The following is a 22,398-nucleotide window of genomic DNA, read 5'->3' as shown; positions in this document are numbered from 1 at the left end:
CAGTCAGTACCACCATCACACTGGACCCCCCCCCCCCCCAAAGAGCTGCAGAGTGCCTAAATGACTTTCACACTGTAGCACCAACACCCATCTTCGCACATGAGGACTATGATCCCACCTGACCTGGATAAAGACGGTGTGTCTCCCATGCTGACGCAGAGGATGCTGGATCTTAAAATCCAGCAAGACACTGAGCAGAGCGAGCACAAGTGTTTGTTAAGGATTTTACTGCAGTCAGGGTTCTTACTCAGCTTGACGGAGTACAGCTGCTCCTTGGTTGGGTGGAGGATGGTCGGCTTTTTGGGCAACGTGATCGGATCTGATGAAATCAAACAGAACAAATGTCCCACAGCTCACACAGTGTCTGGAAAACAAGACTCAACATGCTTTTATTATATCAATTTTAGGCTTCACCGTTAAAAAAAGATGTTCTATAATCTGAAAGGGAAACTTAAATTCAATGACAGCAGAAAATAACAGACCTACTTTAGTCTAACAAACTAAACGGTCACTTGTACAGCCAGTGGCCTTCGTTTACCAGAAGGCACAAAAAAAAGAGTCAAATCTTGATTTGAATAAAGCGTTTTTGTTCATCTCGTAAATAAAGCAGCAAGTGCAGAAACAAAAAAAAGTGAACCAAGAACAGAACAGAACAGACGTTGTAGCAGTGAAACAGAATTTCTTTGTTCTTTGAAGAGCGCGCTCGTGACTGAATTAAAGTTGCTGTTGTTGTTAGTTTGGTGTTGCTCCTGAAATACTCAACAGTGACCTGATGTAAAGGCCCGGTCACGTGGCACTTAACGAAGGCCAACAAAGCCCAAATGAAACAAGAAATCTGGACTTTCTGTTGTGGTGTGCACCTGGTCCTGCCTGGTCTGCTGGTTTTTCGTTGTCTCTGTGACTTCAGGTGAGGCTGAGGTGGAGCTGCTGGGTGCGTCTGCTGTGTGTGACGTCAGGGCTCTGCTCCCAGCTGTCAAGCTGCACTTGGGCCCCGCCCCATCTCTAAAGTTATCACGTGGAACTGACAGAGTGGCGTCTTACAGCTGATCTGCATTGTCACTGAATGGATGCTCACAGCTGACCTTCATCTCGTCTCATCACCGTACCAGATTTAACCCTGGACCTGTCATGGGTTCGGGGCCAGAATCTATTGCTAAGACAGCTACAACTGCTCACCTCCAGCTGAACCTCCGTGTTCCTGTGGGTCGAAATCGGGTTGCCTTGAGTTCCCAGCTGTGCTCTTCCATTGCACCCAGCTGGTGACCCGAGCTTATGCTTTTCTCAGTGTTCTTTGTTTGGCGTCCCGCCGCCGTGTTTGGAGTTAATGCCACTTGTTTGTTGTTTTCCCGACGTGAGCCTCTGAGCTCATTAACTTGTCCTGCTGAGTTTTTTCGGACTGAAGTCTCTGCACTCCTGTCCTAACTCCTCCGCTGTGGGCTCCCATGTCCGTGAAAGTATCTGTCTGTATTTTTTCACTGTTGCTTCCAGGCGCAGTCTGCAACCCGCCGTGTTTTCTCCTCTTTACACGTGGTGTTTTTCCTGCCGTTACTCCAAGTTCCTAATGATGATGTTATCGTGTTTTTCCTGCAGTGTGAGCTCCTGCTCTGAATACATGACTTCAGTTATATAAAGTGGATCATAAGGGTTTTTTCACGTCAGGCTTTTCTGTTTCTCGCTCTGACCTTGACATATTCTGTTATTCTTGACATATTCTGTTATTCTGTCTGGTGTGTAATCACACGCGGCGCTTCACTCATGTTGTTAATTATCAGAGTCCGTTTATGTTGCTGCTTAGTGTTCAGCAGGTTTTCTGCTCCAAGTCCGTTCCTCTTCATGGAGTTCTGTAAACATCAATGGTTATTCTGTAGTTCGGGTTTGTGCGGTTCAGGATCAGTGTGCACAGTCATCTTGTTGTTCCACTGGTTGAACCATTATGATCTAATCTGCTGACAGTCTGGAGACATCGACACGCAGCAGCTGAGTTTCTGAGTCAATGTAACTGTGGTTCTCTGAGTGCAGTTTCCCAGAGAGTGTGAGCTGCTAAACTGCTGCCTTCATCTAAGCCTGGAACTTGGAGCTGTCATCTGTAGGTCTGCAGGTCATGAGCCCACCTTTAGGGTGTGTCATGTAGAACTAAAATCCTGAATGAACAAAGACTGTGATCTAAACTGGACTCCTGAATGAACTGCACCTTTGATCTAAACTCCAATCTGGAATGAACTGAGACTTTGCCTCTGAACTGAACCCCTGAATGAACTATTCAGTTTAGCTTAGACTTTCATTTCCAGATGCACCCAAATGCACCTTCACTATCTCAGCTGTCCTCTCATTCTCCCTGTCAGTCCCAGCAGCTCTGTAGGCTCGCTCCCCTGGTTCCAGTCCCTGTCTCGTGGCCCTGTCTGTCCCATCCGTCAAGTCCTCCCTTTGTCCCTCCACTGCGCAGTCATTTGTTTAATAAACTCTTGTTTAAACCTCTTCGTCTGCCTTACTGCTCCTGCACTTGGGTTAACCATCCAAACCCGGTTCTCAAATGATAACACTTTCGTTGGCATCGTTTAACCTTCGCGCAGCTTCGTTCCTGCAGTTGGCGCTTCATCAGGATTTTTCAACTATCAAAAAATTTGAACAAATGCCGCCGAAAACCTTAATTTGTCCATATTTCATTTGGCTGTTTTTCTTGACGGTTTCTTATCTTTTGCTTAGTTTTTGTAATGTTGGCATTTCGTTCATCTTCCTTTACACTTCGTTCAACCTCACAAGTCCGACCTATTGAATTTTTGCTGTGTGTTTATGTCACACACACACACACACACACACACACCAAAAAGGATCATTTCCTCCTCTGCAGACAGGCTGTCAGTGCTGCAGCAGAGAAGGGCCGGCACTGGTGACAGCGGTAAGTACTCCTTTTTCATTGGTGGAAAACGCACAGGCTAACCAATCACAAGTCACTAACCCCACGTGTGTTGGAGGCACTTCATGTGGTTTTGTTTGTGGCTGCACACTCTGCGCATGACGCGAGCAAACGCCGTTTTAGCAACAACAGTTTGTGTACGAGGTACTACGAGGACAAGTGAGGATTTTAGAGGCGTGTGTGGTGAGGACGAGGCTGCTTAAAGCCCATTATCTGAGCGCCTGGCAGCGACAAGGACCTGAGAGACTATTTTGGACAGGCGCAGCCCTCTTGAGCACAATCCCACCTGCTTTTTGTACCGGACACCGTATATAAAATAATTATTTTGTAGCAAACTAATAATTTTCTGTCAGAGTTTCGATGTTGAAAACACCTGTAATCGCTTGTGGAATCACAGAGGACCATTCCATCTGGACCATTTCTGTCCCTCTCTCTCTTGCTCCATGAGGTGGATCCACCGACGTGCACACAGATCTCCACAGTGGATTGGATTGCGGGCTTCTGTTTGCAGCTTCTCCAGGACTCAGGCCCTACAGCGCTCCGTCCCAACGCAGAGTCCTGGAACGCAGAGATGCAGACACAAATTGCTCCAGCAGTGGCTCCAGGTGCATTTAGTTTAAAGCGTCAAGATCAACGTTGGCTTTGGTTTTGTTTAGTTCCTCTTTCATTCCTTTTGCTCTCTTGATTCGCAGGCTATTCAGTGATACGAAGCTCATTTGTCCACCTTTTCTTGATGATTTGACTTTTATACCCTCTACTGGTGGTTGGCTCTCACTGCGGTATTGTATCACTTCCTGTTCCGGAGCACAGCGGTGTTTTTCTGTATCTGTTAGCTGTTTAATCTGCATAGTTAGATTGATCTAGTTACCTAGATAACGATTTGTTTCACAGTGTAATCTTCACGTGCCTTAACTAAAGCACTCCCTCTGCTAAATTATTTACACATTATTCACTTTGTGTGTTTTTAGGAATCCGCTAGCTTAGCGCAGCTACTAGCTCTTAGCCGGTTTAGCATGGCGGCTTCTCCTGTCTCTCCCGCACTTTTCTGCTCTGGGTGTGAAATGTTTAGTTATTCCTCGGCCTCCTTTAGCAGTAATGGTACTTGTAATAAGTGTAGCTTATTCGTAGCTTTGGAGGCCAGGCTGGGCGAATTGGAGACTCGGCTCCGCACCGTGGAAAATTCTACAGCTAGCCAGGCCCCTGTAGTCGATGCGGACCAAGGTAGCTTAGCCACCGTTAGTTTCCCTCTGGCAGATCCCGAGCAGCCGGGAAAGCAGGCCGACTGGGTGACTGTGAGGAGGAAGCGTAGCCCTAAACAGAAGCCCCGTGTACACCACCAACCCGTTCACATTTCTAACCGTTTTTCCCCACTCGACGACACACCCGCCGAGGATCAAACTCTGGTTATTGGTGACTCTGTTTTGAGAAATGTGAAGTTAGCGACACCAGCAACCATAGTCAATTGTCTTCCGGGGCCCAGAGCAGGCGACATTGAAGGAAATTTGAAACTGCTGGCTAAGGCTAAGCGTAAATTTGGTAAGATTGTAATTCACGTCACCAGTAATGACACCCGGTTACGCCAATCGGAGGTCACTAAAATTAACATTGAATCGGTGTGTAACTTTGCAAAAACAATGTCGGACTCTGTAGTTTTCTCTGGGCCCCTCCCCAATCGGACCGGGAGTGACATGTTTAGCTGCATGTTCTCCTTGAATTGCTGGCTGTCTGAGTGGTGTCCAAAAAATGAGGTGGGCTTCATAGATAATTGGCAAAGCTTCTGGGGAAAACCTGGTCTTGTTAGGAGAGACGGCATCCATCCCACTTTGGATGGAGCAGCTCTCATTTCTAGAAATCTGGCCAATTTTCTTAAATCCTCCAAACCGTGACTTTCCAGGGTTGGGACCAGGAAGCAGAGTTGTAGTCTTACACACCTCTCTGCAGCTTCTCTCCCCCTGCCATCCCCTCATTACCCCATCCCCGTAGAGACGGTGCCTGCTCCCAGACTACCAATAACCAGCAAAAATCTATTTAAGCATAAAAATTCAAAAAGAAAAAATAATATAGCACCTTCAACTGCACCACAGACTAAAACAGTTAAATGTGGTCTATTAAACATTAGGTTTCTCTCTTCTAAGTCCCTGTTAGTAAATGATATAATAATTGATCAACATATTGATTTATTCTGCCTTACAGAAACCTGGTTACAGCAGGATGAATATGTTAGTTTAAATGAGTCAACACCCCCGAGTCACACTAACTGCCAGAATGCTCGTAGCACGGGCCGAGGAGGAGGATTAGCAGCAATCTTCCACTCCAGCTTATTAATTAATCAAAAACCCAGACAGAGCTTTAATTCATTTGAAAGCTTGACTCTTAGTCTTGTCCATACAAATTGGAAGTCCCAAAAACCAGTTTTATTTGTTGTTATCTATCATCCTCCTGGTCGTTACTGTGAGTTTCTCTATGAATTTTCAGACCTTTTGCCTGACTTAGTGCTTAGCTCAGATAAGATAATTATAGTGGGCGATTTTAACATCCACACAGATGCTGAGAATAACAGCCTCAACACTGCATTTAATCTCTTATTAGACTCAATTGGCTTTGCTCAAAATGTAAATGAGTCCACCCACCACTTTAATCATATCTTAGATCTTGTTCTGACTTATGGTATGGAAATTGAAGACTTAACAGTATTCCCTGAAAACTCCCTTCTGTCTGATCATTTCTTAATAACATTTACATTTACTTTGATGGACTACCCAGCAGTGGGGAATAAGTTTCATTACACTAGAAGTCTTTCAGAAAGCGCTGTAACTAGGTTTAAGTATATGATTCCTTCTTTATGTTCTCTAATGCCATATACCAACGCAGTGCAGAGTAGCTACCTAAACTCTGTAAGTGAGATAGAGTATCTCATCAAAAGTTTTACATCCTCACTGAAGACAACTTTGGATGCTGTAGCTCCTCTGAAAAAGAGAGCTTTAAATCAGAAGTGCCTGACTCCGTGGTATAACTCACAAACTCGCAGCTTAAAGCAGATAACCCGTAAGTTGGAGAGGAAATGGCGTCTCACTAATTTAGAAGATCTTCACTTAGCCTGGAAAAAGAGTCTGTTGCTCTATAAAAAAGCCCTCCGTAAAGCTAGGACATCTTACTACTCATCACTAATTGAAGAAAATAAGAACAACCCCAGGTTTCTTTTCAGCACTGTAGCCAGGCTGACAAAGAGTCAGAGCTCTATTGAGCCGAGTATTCCTTTAACTTTAACTAGTAATGACTTCATGACTTTTTTTTGCTAATAAAATTTTAACTATTAGAGAAAAAATGACTCATAACCATCCCAAAGACGTATCGTTATCTTTGGCTGCTTTCAGTGATGCCGGTATTTGGTTAGACTCTTTCTCTCAGATTGTTCTGAGTTATTTTCATTAGTTACTTCATCCAAACCATCATCATGTCTATTAGACCCCATTCCTATCAGGCTGCTCAAGGAAGCCCTACCATTATTTAATGCTTCGATCTTAAATATGATCAATCTATCTTTGTTAGTTGGCTATGTACCACAGGCTTTTAAGGTGGCAGTAATTAAACCATTACTTAAAAAGCCATCACTTGACCCAGCTATCTTAGCTAATTATAGGCCAATCTCCAACCTTCCTTTTCTCTCAAAAATTCTTGAAAGGGTAGTTGTAAAACAGCTAACTGATCATCTGCAAAGGAATGGTCTATTTGAAGAGTTTCAGTCAGGTTTTAGAATTCATCATAGTACAGAAACAGCATTAGTGAAGGTTACAAATGATCTTCTTATGGCCTCAGACAGTGGACTCATCTCTGTGCTTGTTCTGTTAGACCTCAGTGCTGCTTTTGATACTGTTGACCATAAAATTTTATTACAGATTAGAGCATGCCATAGGTATTAAAAGCACTGCGCTGCGGTGGTTTGAATCATATTTATCTAATAGATTACAATTTGTTCATGTAAATGGGGAATCTTCTTCACAGACTAAGGTTAATTATGGAGTTCCACAAGGTTCTGTGCTAGGACCAATTTTATTCACTTTATACATGCTTCCCTTAGGCAGTATTATTAGACGGCATTGCTTAAATTTTCATTGTTACGCAGATGATACCCAGCTTTATCTATCCATGAAGCCAGAGGACACACACCAATTAGCTAAACTGCAGGATTGTCTTACAGACATAAAGACATGGATGACCTCTAATTTCCGGCTTTTAAACTCAGATAAAACTGAAGTTATTGTACTTGGCCCCACAAATCTTAGAAACATGGTGTCTAACCAGATCCTTACTCTGGATGGCATTACCCTGACCTCTAGTAATACTGTGAGAAATCTTGGAGTCATTTTTGATCAGGATATGTCATTCAATGCGCATATTAAACAAATATGTAGGACTGCTTTTTTGCATTTACGCAATATCTCTAAAATTAGAAAGGTCTTGTCTCAGAGTGATGCTGAAAAACTAATTCATGCATTTATTTCCTCTAGGCTGGACTATTGTAATTCATTATTATCAGGTTGTCCTAAAAGTTCCCTGAAAAGCCTTCAGTTAATTCAAAATGCTGCAGCTAGAGTACTAACGGGGACTAGAAGGAGAGAGCATATTTCACCCATATTGGCCTCTCTTCATTGGCTTCCTGTTAATTCTAGAATAGAATTTAAAATTCTTCTTCTTACTTATAAGGTTTTGAATAATCAGGTCCCATCTTATCTTAGGGACCTCATAGTACCATATCACCCCAATAGAGCGCTTCGCTCTCAGACTGCAGGCTTACTTGTAGTTCCTAGGGTTTGTAAGAGTAGAATGGGAGGCAGAGCCTTCAGCTTTCAGGCTCCTCTCCTGTGGAACCAGCTCCCAATTCAGATCAGGGAGACAGACACCCTCTCTACTTTTAAGATTAGGCTTAAAACTTTCCTTTTTGCTAAAGCGTATAGTTAGGGCTGGATCAGGTGACCCTGAACCATCCCTTAGTTATGCTGCTATAGACTTAGACTGCTGGGGGGTTCCCATGATGCACTGAGTGTTTCTTTCTCTTTTTGCTCTGTATGCACCACTCTGCATTTAATCATTAGTGATTGATCTCTGCTCCCCTCCACAGCATGTCTTTTTCCTGGTTCTCTCCCTCAGCCCCAACCAGTCCCAGCAGAAGACTGCCCCTCCCTGAGCCTGGTTCTGCTGGAGGTTTCTTCCTGTTAAAAGGGAATTTTTACTTCTCACTGTCGCCAAGTGCTTGCTCACAGGGGGTCGTTTTGACCGTTGGGGTTTTTACGTAATTATTGTATGGCTTTTGCCTTACAATATAAAGCGCCTTGGGGCAACTGTTTGTTGTGATTTGGCGCTATATAAAAAAAATTGATTGATTGATTGATTATACTTTTTTACTTTCAAGAGTCTTCAAATGCCGTGTGACCAGGCCATAAGGAAACATTTTGATTCTGAACTGTTCACACCTGTACAGGTTTTAAACTGTTCCAGTCATTACACTGTGACTCTGGAGACAAAGTCAGAGAGGTGAGATTGAGATGGTTTGGACATGTGCAGAGGAGGGTCCCAGGGTATACAGGGAGAAGGATGCTGAGGATGGAGCCACCAGGCAGGAGGAGAAGAGGGAGGACAAAGAGGAGGTTTATGGATGTGCTGAGGGAGGACATGCAGGTGGTTGGTGAGACAGAGGAAGATACAGAGGACAGGGTGAGATGGAAACAGATGATCTGCTGTGGTGCCCCCTAGTGGGAGCAGCTGGAAGGAGGTCCAGGAGAAGAAGAAACTGCTCCAAGCATTACACAGATAATTTTAATAGTGGTTTGTCATTTGATTTGTTTTGCCCAATTACAATCACTCGCCTGTCAATCAAACCTGTGCAGTTCATTCCAAATCTATAAGACCTTCTCATTTATGTTTGCCTGTCTGTCTGGTTGTCAGACTTGGACTCTAACCAGAGTCCTAAGGTGAGGACTGGATGTCTTTGGTCCCAGGTCTTTGTGGAGGTTTTGGGTCCTGCTGGAATGACTTAATGTTCAGTAAACGGTTACTTATTGAGACTGACATGAGGAGACTCACTGACACTGTGAGGGAACATCAGACACCACATTTGGGCTGAATCTCAGTTCTATCCCTTGGCCCTTCCCCTCCGTTTTGTGTGGGCATGAGAGACAGAGGAGTGTCTCAATTCTCTTTTTGGAGCGAGGCGGAGGGGAAGGCAGGGGGCTACAAACCCCTTCAAATGGAGTGAATCTGGATGCACACTCCGTTTGGAGGGTAGGAGGAGCTTACTGCTGTCTCCAAGGAAACAAACATGGCGCAGAAAGAGCCACACAAATGAAGCGCTTTCATTACAAATTATGCTGTTTAGAAAGTTATAACTTGCCAAAACACTTTACAGGCAGTTGTCTATGACAGTAACGTGTCTGCTGCTGGATGCATGTTGTGTATATTGTCATTCTGAAGAATATCGTAACTTCGCTCATAGGCTGAGGCGTTAAAATGCACATACACACGAACACTACGATAAGACACTTTTATATCTCACAACGGAGAAAATCATGATAAAGGATAAGCAGGTTAATTTGTATGTTCGTAAATCTTTGGATTATAGCGCCCCCTGCTGTTGGATTTCAAGGTCTGTAACACGTGTGTGTATTTAGTAAACAAACAGGGAGCCCTGAACACACTCGACTCCTAATAAGAAAATGAGGCAGAAAATGAGAAGTTTCATCAATGTTGGAAAATATCTACACACACATGTACATGTGTAACACATAACCTGACGTCCTGACAGACTGATATTGTCAAGGAAATTTCTAAAGGAAATAGGGCTGGATGCAAAAAATGGGAGAATTTGAAAAAGAAATATTAACAGAACTAGATGCAGCCTAAAACATACATACAGGTGCCGGTCATATAATTAGAATATCAAGAAAAAGTTGATGTATTTCATGCATTCCATTGAAAAAGTCAAACTTGTATAATGTATACATTCATTCCACACAGACTGATATATTTCAAGGGTTTAATTACTAATTAATTACTACTCAATTAATGATTAATCAATTAATATTAATTATTACTATTATTAATGATTAATTATTCTTAGTATTAACATTAATTAGTTATTAATACTGTTATTATTATCATTATTATAAACTACAAATTAATTAATTATTAATACCACAAAATTCTCCGACATGATTGCGATGCGTTGAAAAAATCTGCGACTTCTTCTATTTCTTTGCATTTACGCAGAAAGGCGAGAAAATAAAATGAACAAACAGGCTATTGCAACAAGTTGCGTTTCGGGTGCCATGTTAACAAACAGTGAAGATGGCATCCTAGACATGACCTGGGTTTGTGTGTGTGTGTGTGTGTGTCTCTCCCCGTGTAGTGCTCTGAGTGTGTCCATCAGGTTTTTAAAAGCGCTGCAGGAATACAATCCTTTTAGTATTTAAGTTCTATTCACTGGCTGTAAAAGTGACGATGTGGGGGCTTAGAGGACAAAGCCTTGCCACGGGTCATGACTGGATGAAGCAGAGTCATGGTCACATGACAAGCAGCTTGTGAATGTTTCAGTACAGACAGCGCTGTGAGTGGTTTTATTTACAACCCCAATTCCAATGAAGGTGAGACGACATGTAAAATGTAAATAAAACAGAATACAATGATTTGCAAATCCTCTTCAACCTATATTCAATTAAATATGAATGAATTAATGAATTTATTCAGACAGACACAGACACTGAGCATCGGATTTTTCAACATCACATCATATGGAGCTAAATCCAGGCCAAAAGTTTTGGAATCTGAAAATAAAAAAAGATTGAAACAAATACATTTTTAAACTGAAAATTCAATGTTTGTTCTTGAATTTTATAATCATTTAAAATGTATTATCAAAATAAAAATAAGTGTAAGATATATATTTTTCAGTTTAAATATATTTTTGATTCAGCTCTGTAATTTTTTTGATGAAATAATTTATTTTCATTCATATTTCTTTTTATTACCTTCAGATCTTTTTTTCCCCACTTTCAGATCTTATTTTTTCAGTTTCAAACTTTTGGCCCCTTTCTGGCGTGGGAGGGCGTGGCTTCATTTGAGAGAGGCGTGGAATTGTGAGTGACAGCAGAGCAATCAGTCCTCACATGATGTTGCTTTCAGGAAACGTGGGTACTTTGATAGATAATGACTTAACACTTTCTCTCCACTGTGTTGTCTTGATACCTGTAAATAAAGTGATGCTAAAGATGTCTGTTACAAGTCATTCTAGACCACTCTTGGTCATTTTTGATGTTTAAAAACTGGAAAATATGCAAGATTGTAAAGTTTAACACCTATACCTAAAAAACCGATGTGTCGCAAATCCACACAAGACCGTGAACGCAGCGCAGTATCGCAGCCTGTAAAATGAGGCAGGTCGCTCATTTTACAGGCTGCAGTGAAGAGTTACGAGCTTTCTAAGTGACACACAGAGAGACCAGGCTCAGCAGATCTGAAGGAAGCTTTAATATGGACAGAACCAAGCAGACCGCCGGTAAATCCAAATCCAAAGCCGGAAGAGCGCTCCGGCTACCAGCGGTGTGAAGAAGCCTCACCGTTACAGGCCCGGCACTGTGGCGCACTGCCGCTACCAGAAATCCACTGAGCTGCTGATCCACAAGCTGCCCTTCCAGCACCTGCTGAGGGAAATCGCTCAGGACTTCAAGACCGACCTCCACTTTCAGAGCTCCACTGTGATGCTCTGCAGGAGGCCGGCGAGGGTGACCTGGTCGGCAGCTTGTGGATCAGCAGCTCAGTGGATTCCTGGTAGCGGCGGATCTCTCTCAGCGTCTCAGTGCCGGGCCTGTAGCGGTGAGGCTTCTTCACACCGCCGGTAGCCGGAGCGCTCTTCCGGGCGGTTTTGTTTTTGGATTTATGGGCAGTCTGCTTGGTTCTGGTCATATTAAGTTTACGCTGTGAAACTGCCGGACACTTTGTTACATTGTCATTAAATTCACTATCCGGTACAACATACGGATCCACTGAACCAACTGCTACACATCGATCACAATAAACAGCTTTATCTCGAGGGTTTAAAGCCTCGTAATAAACTTTCATTCTCTCTATTTTCTTTCACGCGCCGGCCGCGTAGTAAATAAACGATGGAGACGGGAGCAGAGTCATTATCTATCAAAGTACCCATGTTTCCTGAAAGCAAGCAAACATCAAAGAAAGCAACATCATGTGAGGACTGATTGCTTGGCGTGTCACTCACAATTCCACGCCCCTCTCAATTGAAGCCACGCCCTCCCACACCAGAACGGGGCCAAAAATTTGAAATGAAAAAATAAAGATCTGAAAATGAAAAAAAATCTGAAGGTGAAAAAAAGAAATATGAATGAAAATAAATTATTTGATCAAAATAATTACAGAGCTGAATCAAAAATATATTTAAACTGAAAATATATGTATTACACTTATTTTTATTTTGATAATACTTTTTAAATGATTATCAAAATTAATTTTTTCAAAATTTTTTTAATTTCAGATTACAAAACTTTTGGCCTGGATTTAGCTCCATAACATCACATTCACCTTTTTTTCCAATACAAAACAATAGAGAAAAAAAGAATATCAACAAAAAAAAAATGCATGTCTGAGTAGGAGTGGGAAGAAATGAATCTGTCTTTAAGTGACAAAAACATCTTTCAGCTTCCTTCAAAAGCTGCTTCAAAGTTTCAGCTGTGAACCTTTAAATCTCTTCGCTGACATACTTGGGAAAAAAAAATTATTTTATTTTTTTTTTTAAACTGATGAATTGTTTGGCATTGTTTAAGTTCTTGATTCAAGTTATTCCATGTTTTTACTCCACTCACAGAAATACTAAATCTTCTGAATGTTGTACAAAATTTTTGAATTTGAAAACAATACAAACCTCTCAGATTATATTTTATATAGATTTTCCCTTTCGATAAACAGACTGAATATTTACAGGTAATTATTTATTTTTAGCTTTAAACAATGTCTGAAGAGTTTGAAACTCTATTAAATCCTGCATTTTTAATATTTTTGTTTCAAAGAATAATGGATTTGTGTGGTCTCTGTATCCAGCATCACTGATTATTCTTATTGCCCTTTTTTTTGAAACTGATTAGTGGTTTTAGAGCAGTTTTGTAATTATTTCCCCAAACCTCAGCACAGTAATTAAAATATGGTAATATTAGTGAACAGTATAAGGTTTTTAGTAATTTTTTATCTAACATATATCTTGTTTATATAAAACTGCCAGACTTTTTGAGACTTTATTTTGTATATGTGTTATATAACTCTTCCAATTTAATTTCTCATCAATTATGACTCAAATTTATTTTCTTTTACTCTTTCAATTTCAACACCTTGTATTTTAAGTTTGACCTCTTCTGTCTCTTTACAATTTCCAAAAAACATGATTTTTGTTTTGTTCAGATTTAATGATAATTTATTTTCTGTAAACCACTGTCCTAACTTACCAAATTCTATCTCAGTGTGACTGATTAACTCTCTTAAGTTGTAATTTGCACTAAACAAATTTGTGTCGTCAGCAAATAAGACTGCTCTGAAAACATGAGATACATTACACAGGTCATTGATATATAAAATAAGTAACTTAGGGCCCAATACTGTGGGATACCGCACACCATGTCCACACGCGAAGAACAGAAATCATCCAGCTTCACAAACTGTTTCCTATTTCCTAAGTAGTTCCTTACCCATTATAATGCCACCCCCCCCCCCCCCCTTATCCCATTCCTCTCTAACTTACTCAGTAATATATCATGATTTATGGTGTCAAATGCTTTTTTTATATCCCAAAACAGCCCTGCAATTATTTTCTTTTCATCAATGCAATGTGTTATTTCTTCAATAGAATCCATTAAAGGAAGTGCTGTGGATCTGTTTTACCTGAAACCATATTGACTATCATGTAACAATTTATGTTTATCAATAAATTTAACTAGTCTATTGCAATAGTTTTTCTAAAATTTTTGAAAATTGTGGTAATAAAGATCCTGGTCTATATTTGTTGAAATGATGCTTATTGCCAGATTTAAACGGTGGTATGACCTTGAAAATCTTCATACTGTTTAGAACTGTATCTGTGATTAATGATAAATTGAAAATGTGAACTAACGGTTTTAAAATTGAATTAATTACATCTTTAATCAGGGTCATATCCAAATCATTGTAGTCTGTTGATGTTTTACTTTTAAATTTTCTGACATCTATAATTTCTAATTCATCCATTTTGGGTATTAAGTTCAGACTGTACATTATATTTATGAATTCTTCTGTTGCATTGTGGTTATTTGGGTTGAGCAGATCAATGTTTACATCTCCACATACATAAATTCAATTTTTTTTTTTTCTTTGTAAATTTTCCCTCTATCCATTCTTTAAATAACTCCACACTTGAAGCAGGTGCTCTATATATACAGCTAACAATTATATTTCTAGCACCCTCTAAATCAATTTCAGTTGTTATACAATCCAACAAATTGTCACCTGTTGTTGTCATATTGTCTGTTATCCTGTATTTGAGATTTTTGTCCACAAACAAAGCCACCCCACCCCCCCATCTTTCCTATTCATGTAGTTCCATTCATATCCTGTCAGTTCAAAATGTGCTCCTTTGTTTTCTGTTATCCATGTTTCTGATATTGCTATAATGTTGAACTGACGAGTGAATTGCTTTAAGTAATCCTAGTAATAGGTTTTGAGTGTTGCATCACCAGTTATACAGCTTCATGATGAAGTGGTATAAAGAAGGTTTCTATAAAAACGAAAAAAAAAAAAAAAAACACTTGAAAGTTCAGCTACAATTTGCCAGAAGGCACATTGTAGATTCAAGCATAGATTTGATGTTTTGTTGAAAGAAAATTATTCTCTGTGCAACTCCACTATGAAGGCAGGAGTGGTGATACAAAATGCAAAACTTGCACTGTGCACAATCTCTTCAATCACAGCCACAGAGGTCTATAACTTCTTCAGGGTTGTCCTGGTGTCTAGGTGGCTTTCCTCACTCTTCACCTTCTTATACAGTCACTCAGTTTTTGAGAACTATCTACTCCACACAGATTTACCACAGAGTGCTATACTGTTTGTATTTCTTCATAATTCATGTAAATAAAGTCCAAGACAGTCAGTGTCTTGGGAATGTTTCATGTATCCATCCCCTGACTTGTCCAAAGAAAGTGATGGTTTACATGTGCTATACTAAAGGGGACACTTACTGATTCACACTATTATTTTGGCTTTTAGATTTTTTATTACTTTATATCAAACTGTGGAGATTTACTTTCACTGTGAGTTTAAAGAGCATGATTTTGGAAATTCTAATATACAAGGCCTGAATTTTGTTTTTGTTTTTTGATGTCCTAATAAAAATCTAACATGTAAAGGGTCAAGAGGGGAAACACCTTTTCACAGCGCTGTAACATATACACTTCTGCTATTCAAATGAATTATTGAGAGTTCACCATTTGTTTATATGTTCCTGTTGAACTGGTCTTCAGTGTAAAAGAGACAACTACACCAGAATACACCACAAAGAAGATATTTAATGTTCAGACTGATCAACTTTATTGTTTTGTACAAATATTTTCTCATTTTGAAATGGATGCCTGCAACACATTTCAAAAAAGTTGGGACTGGGTAAAAAAAAAAAGACTGGAAAAGTTGATGAATGCTCAAACACTTAGAAACAGGTGAGTGTCATGATTGGGTATAGAAGGAGCATCCTCAAAAGGCTCAGCCATTCACAAGCAAAGATGAGGTGAGGATCACCACTTTGAACAACTGCATGAAAAAATAGTCCAACAGTTTAAGAACAATATTTCTCAACATTCAATTGCAAGGAATTTAGGGATTCCATCATCTACAGTCCATAATATAATCAGAAGATTCAGAGAATCTGGAGAACTTTCTACATGTAAGAGGTAAGGCTGAAAACCAACACTGAATGCCCGTGACCTTCGATACCTCAGGCGGCACTGCATTAAAAAGTGACATCCTTGCGTAAAGGATCTTACCGTATGGGCTCAGGAACACTTCAGAAAACCATAGTCAGTTAACACAGTTCGTCGCTACATCTACAAGTGCAAGTTAAAACTCTACCATGCAAAGCGAAAGCCATACATCAATTTCAATTTATTAATTTATATAGCACCATCTCACAACGAGTCGCCCCAAAGCGCTTCACATAACACACAATTCATAACAACAGAGTAAATTTAAATAAAAATTGCACAAGAAAAAGGTAAGACATAGAATAAAAAGACATTACAAGGCAAACATAAAAACAGAATAAATTAATGATAAGACAGTCTAAAAAGTGGGTTTTCAGTCTTGATTTAAAAGTCTCAACCGTGTCGGACTGCCTTATAGCTGCAGGTAGATCGTCCCAGAGAGTAGGGCCACGGTAGGAGAAGGCACTATACCCCATAGACTTCTTATTCACCCTTGGAACACATAGAAGCCCTGCGAACGCAAGGGCCACACCGGTACGTACGGCTTGACCAAGTCTGCCAGGCAGGAAGGAGCCAGTCCATGAACAATCTTATAAACCAGCAACAGGATTTTAAAATCAGATCTGGCAGAAACCGAAAGCCAATGAAGGGATGCCAGAATGGGTGTGATGTGGTCAAACTTTTTACTTTGTGTCAAAAGTCTGGCAGCAGCATTCTGCACTAACTGAAGACCACTAATGCTGGACTGCAGCAGACTAGAAAATAAAGCATTACAATAATCCAGTCTGGAAGAGATAAATGCATATATCAAAGTCTCAGCATAAGCCATAGACAGGATGAGACGAATCCTCGCTATGTTTTGCAGATGGAAGAAGGCAGTCCTTGTAATATCTCTAATGTGGAGGTCAAAGGACAACGTAGGATCAAAAATTACCCCAAGCATCCTCACCTTGTCCATATGATGTATAACACACAAACCCAAACTAAGCGCCAAATGATCAAATTGATGCCAATGTCTGGCTGGACCAAGAACCATCATTTCAGTCTTATAAGAATTTAAGAGTAGGAAGTTACCAGACAACGGCTTCTCACAAATACAAGGCAATCTTCTAAGGATTTTATATGGGTAAGATGACCAGCAGTTATCAGCATGTATAACTGAGTATCATCAGCATAGCAATGAAAGGCAACCCCCATAATGTCGTAGAATATGCCCAAGGGGGCGCTATATAAAGTGAGAAAAGCAAGGGGCCTAACACAGACCCCCGTGGAACCCCAAATTTCATTTCACAAAGACCAGAGGTAGTGTTATTATACACAACACAATGAGAATGACTGGACAAGTATGACGTCAACCAAGCAAGGAAAGTTTCTGTGTAGGCTCTCAGTTGTCCAGGTGGTTTCCACAGTAGAGAAGCTTGAATCTTCGACTCGACTGGGTTGCTTGACGCGAGGACGTTTCACTTCAATTCGCAGAAGCTTCCTCAGCTAAAATTCTTGCTCTGGTAGTCTGACTTCTGTCTGACCCTTGTAGAGAAGAACAAACAGAAGCCACAAAAGCTGGAGTTTTAAACCTAACCAGACCCCTCCTAAAGAGAGGCAGACTGCTATTGGCTAGTGATTAAACAATTGCTTTAATTAGCACCTATTGTGCTCTAGTCAGCACCCTCCTAATGACAGGGGCGCTGTCCCTCCTAACAATGGAACTGACACCTCTCCTGAGTCCCAGTCGAAGATTCAAGCTTCTCTACCAAGCAAGGAAACTTGATCCCAAAGTAATTTTCCAGCCTATCAAGTAAAACATGATGACCCACAGTATCAAATGCAGCACAAAGATCAAAAAGCACCAAAACCATCTTGGTGTCCGAATCCATTGCATGCAGAAAATCATTCACCACTCTAATAAGCACTGTCTCTGTGGAGTGATATTTTCTAAAAGCAGACTGTAGCGACTCAAAAAGATCATTCTTGGTAAGATGGTCCACAAGCTGCTGTGAAACCACTTTTTCCAGAATTTTAGAGCAGAATGACAGATTTGATATCGGCCAATAATTATTCATTACACTAAGGTCAAGACTAGATTTCTGAAGCAATGGTTTAATTGCTGCAGATTTAAAACAGCTAGGAACAGAACCAGAGGTTAACAAAAGATTAACAATTTCCAGCACAGTCGGCCCAAGAACGGGCCATAGGTCGTTAAACAATTTTGTTAGTATAGGACCAAATAAGCAGGTTGTGCTTTTTGTAGATGTCACAAGCTTCGCCAGCGCATCTAGTGAAATAGTATCAAATTCTGTAAATCTAGGTGTCACCTCATTGATAACACCCGCCTCCAGAGCAGGGTGCAATGATTGAGCCAAGGCATGTTGAGATATGCTCAATCTAATGTCTTCTATTTTCTTTTCAAAGTAATCCAAGACGTCCTGAGCTACAAACAGAGAATGACTAACAGGTGACCATCCATGGATAAGAAATGCTACCGTGTCAAACAAAAATTTTGAGTTGTGCTTGTTTTTATTGATCAAATCTGAATAGTAGGCCCGCTTTGTAGTCCATAGCGCATGCTTATACTCTACGACTGCATCATGCCATGCAAGGTGGAACACCTCTAGTTTAGAGCTACGCCACTTCCGTTCCAGACTTCTAGCCTTCTGCCTGAGGTCCCGCAAGTAACCACTGAACCAAGGCAACTGCACTTTGGGAAGGCAAGGCCTTAATAGAGGAGGCGCAATCTTATCAAGTGTAGTTTTGAGTACTGAATTTAGATTATCCACCAGACTGTCTATTGATTGAGCATTCTGCAAAGTTGAAGCTTAAAAAAAAAAAAATCAGGCAATCTAGCTTCAAGTTCAGTCCTAGTTGAAGGTTTAATGTGTCGCTGCAGTAACAGGCAAGGTTGTTGCTCCACTAAATGTGGCAGCGTAAATGTAAACCTAATAAGTGAGTGGTCAAAGACCACTGATGCAAGGGGCAAGATGCCAATATTCGTGAAAGCAACACCACGTACAAGAACCAAATCCAGGGTATTTCCACCAATGTGCGTCGAGCCCTGAATTCATTGCTGAAAACCCAATGCATCCACAATTTCCATAAGTGATTTACACAGGGGATCAGAGTCAGCAATAATCAAAATGTTATCAGCACTAGTTGACAAGTTAGAGATAAATGCACCAAATTCGTCCAAGAATTCAGAATGTGGGCCAGGGGGCCTATAAACAATGACAACACGACTGATGTCCATACTTCTCAATTCCAACGCCATCCAATATAGTAATAGGTATTAAATTTCACAAACATATCCCCCTATAATTACTACGAACACGTCTACAGGAGCAGGCCACCGTCTCAACCTGATAAATCTCCCTCCCGAAAAAAAAACACTATCACCACCATACATCAACAACATCCAGAAATGCCGCCGCCTTCTCTGGGCCTGAGCTCATTTGAAATGGACAGACACAAAGTGGAAAAGTGTGCTGTGGTCTGATGAGTCCACATTTCAAATTGTTTTTGGAAATCATGGACGTCGTATCCTCTGGACAAAAGAGGAAAAAAAACATCCAGATTGTTACCAGTGCAAAGTTCAAAAGCCAGCATCTGTGATGGTATGGGGGTGTGTTAGTGCCCATGGCATGGACAACTTACACATCTGTGATGGCACCATCAGTGCTGAAAGGTACATCCAGGTTTTGGAGCAACACATGCTGCCATCCAAGCAACGTCTTTTTCAGGGACATCCCTGCTTATTTCAGCAAGACAATGCCAAGCCACATTCTGCACGTGTTACAACAGCGTGGCTTCATAGTAAAAGAGTGCTGGTACTAGACTGGCCTGCCTGCAGTCCAGACCTGTCACCCATTGAAAATGTGTGGCGCATTATGAAGCGCAAAATACGACAACGGAGACCCCGGACTGTTGAACAACTGAAGTCGTACATCAAGCAAGAATGGGAAAGAATTCCAAATACAGAGCTTCACCAATTAGTGTCTTCAGTTCCCAAACGCTTATTGAGTGTTGTTAGAAGGAAAGGTGATGTAACACAGTGGGAAACATACCACTGTCCCAGCTTTTTTGAAACCTGTTGCAGGCATCCATTTCAAAATGAGCAAATATTTGCACAAAAATAAAAAGTTTATCAGTTTGAACATTAAATATCTTGTCTTTGTGGTGTATTCAGTTGAATATAGGTTGAAGAGGATTTGAAAATCAGTGTATTCTGTTTTTATTTACATTTTACACAGTGTCCAAAAGTCATTGGAATTGTAAACAGGCACTGTGTGCAAAAGTGGTTCAACTCAGCTGAGATCTTACAGACGGCGGTGACGTTGATGGTCCTGGTGAAGCGGAGAACTTTGTCCTTCCTCTGATAGTGAACAATGCAGTAGTATGAACCCTGGAAGGAGTCCATCATCATATGGAACTGCAGGCTGACGCCCTTCTGCTGCCGGTAACTGAGAGGGAACGGGTATCGCTGACACCGCTGAAAGACACAGCAACACACACACACACACAGCAACACACGCAACACACAGCAACACACGCAACACACACACACAGCAACACACACACACAGCAACACACGCAACACACACACACAGCAACACACAGCAACACACAGCAACACACGCAACACACAGCAACACACGCAACACACAGCAACACACGCAACACACACACACAGCAACACACACACACAGCAACACACGCAACACACACACACAGCAACACACAGCAACACACAGCAACACACACACACAGCAACACACACACAGCAACACACAGCAACACACACACACAGCAACACACACACACAGCAACACACACACACAGCAACACACACACACACACGCACACACACACACGCACACACACACACGCACACACACACACAGCAACACACACACACAGCAACACACACACACAGCAACACACACACACACGCACACACACACACGGCAACACACACACACGCACACACACAGCAACACACACACACACGCACACACACAGCAACACACACACACACACACACACACACACACACACACACACACACACACACACAGAGAGCAATACTCAGATTCTGAGGACAAACCAAAGCCAGATGGCAGTAGCTGTTCCTTCACGGGGGTCAGCTGTGGTCAAGGAGGGCAGATCACCAAACTGGGTCTGCTGCTGCTCATCCCAGCCAGCAGATGGTGCTAGAGAAAGAAGTGTTCTATAGGAGCGCACCATCATCAGCATCCTGATACCATCTCAGATGTAATCTTTAATAGCAGCGAGCGCTGGAGATCATGGACTGTATATACTATGAGCTCAGAGAGGACACCATCAGACTCTTCACACTCTTCAGACCAATCAGAAGCATCGTGGCCGAGTTCAACCAACCACTGAGCAGCTGCTGGAGGAAGCCGACTGCTTTACCCGGGTCCTTGGTGCACTGGTCCACCACAACCTCTAAGACCATGACAAAGTGTTTTTGAGGCAGCTAGTGAAACCAAGTCCTGCATGCTGGTGTCATAGACCAAACGGTCCCCCTAAAAATCAATCCCCCCTGATGACGCGGTTCACTGATTCTCACCTCGTTTCTGCTTCAAACTGCCTCCAGTCATCATCTGTCTCAGCCACAGATATCTGAAGCTTTTCTACAACAATCATTTCCACATAAATTCAGCATTATTTCATCATAAAAGGCGGAGGAAATGATCAGAGCGCCGCAGCTAAAGGAGCTGCTAGCTGATGCGTTACTGCACATCGGACATTTCAATGCGCCATGGAATTTCGCCTTGTTTCTGCTTAAAACTGACTTTAGAATGATTTTAGAGGTTTTCCGTTTATCATCTGATGGTTAATAATCCCATTAATCCATTTGATCAGTTTGGGTGAAGAGACTCCGTCTCAGACATGCTGCTGTGGTGCGAAATGACGCATGCACAGATGCAAAGGGCGGACCATTTTTTAGTGGTGGACCGTTCAGTCGACGACAGCTACAGCTTCATGGAGTATGACCAGGTCCAGGCTGCCCACCATACTGTGGTCCACAGGAACCTCTTTAATCTTGGGGGTCAGTACCTCCAGGCAGGAACAGCAGCCGTAGATACCGACATCAACAGCAAAGATCGGCACTCTGGATGAAGTCAGAACTCTGACTAGACCATCACCTCCCCACCTCCCAGGCACCAGATGTCATCACAGGTCTCACCAGCGTGACTGGGCCTGCCTCAGGTGGGTCTGGTGTTGCCCACACCCCCAAACCCAGTAGTCTCTCAGACAGGATCACCATCAAAACATGCTCACTGGGGTCTGCTCCTCTTTCTGTTTCTGTCCCCAGGCGCTGGACTATGACTACACCTCGTGGTCGGGAAGATCCGTGTGGCATTCTCTGAGGAGATTGAGATGAATCAGGAACCATAACGCAGGGCAGATAGCACCGAACATGGCATTACTCATACAATGGAACAAATGGTGACATGTCATGTGACATAG

The 22,398-nt window shown here is 41.7% G+C and overlaps 1 protein-coding gene across 1 annotated transcript in view; it reads right to left on the bottom strand.

Annotated features, from left to right (window-relative positions):
* LOC117509337 (interleukin-1 receptor accessory protein-like) overlaps positions 1-22,398 on the bottom strand; it is a 70,910-nt gene that overhangs the window by 24,408 nt on the left and 24,104 nt on the right. Inside the window, exons 6-7 of the mRNA XM_034168995.1 lie at positions 20,224-20,392; positions 248-319 (exon numbers count right to left, since the gene is read on the bottom strand). Coding sequence (XP_034024886.1) covers positions 248-319; positions 20,224-20,392 — 241 coding nt within the window. The remainder of the gene's footprint in view (positions 1-247; positions 320-20,223; positions 20,393-22,398) is intronic.

This window comes from Thalassophryne amazonica, chromosome 4 (genome assembly GCF_902500255.1).
Source record: "Thalassophryne amazonica chromosome 4, fThaAma1.1, whole genome shotgun sequence".
NCBI lineage: Eukaryota > Metazoa > Chordata > Actinopteri > Batrachoidiformes > Batrachoididae > Thalassophryne > Thalassophryne amazonica.
The sequence above is the reverse complement of the archived record's forward strand: the minus strand, read 5'-3'. Positions and strand labels throughout refer to the sequence as shown.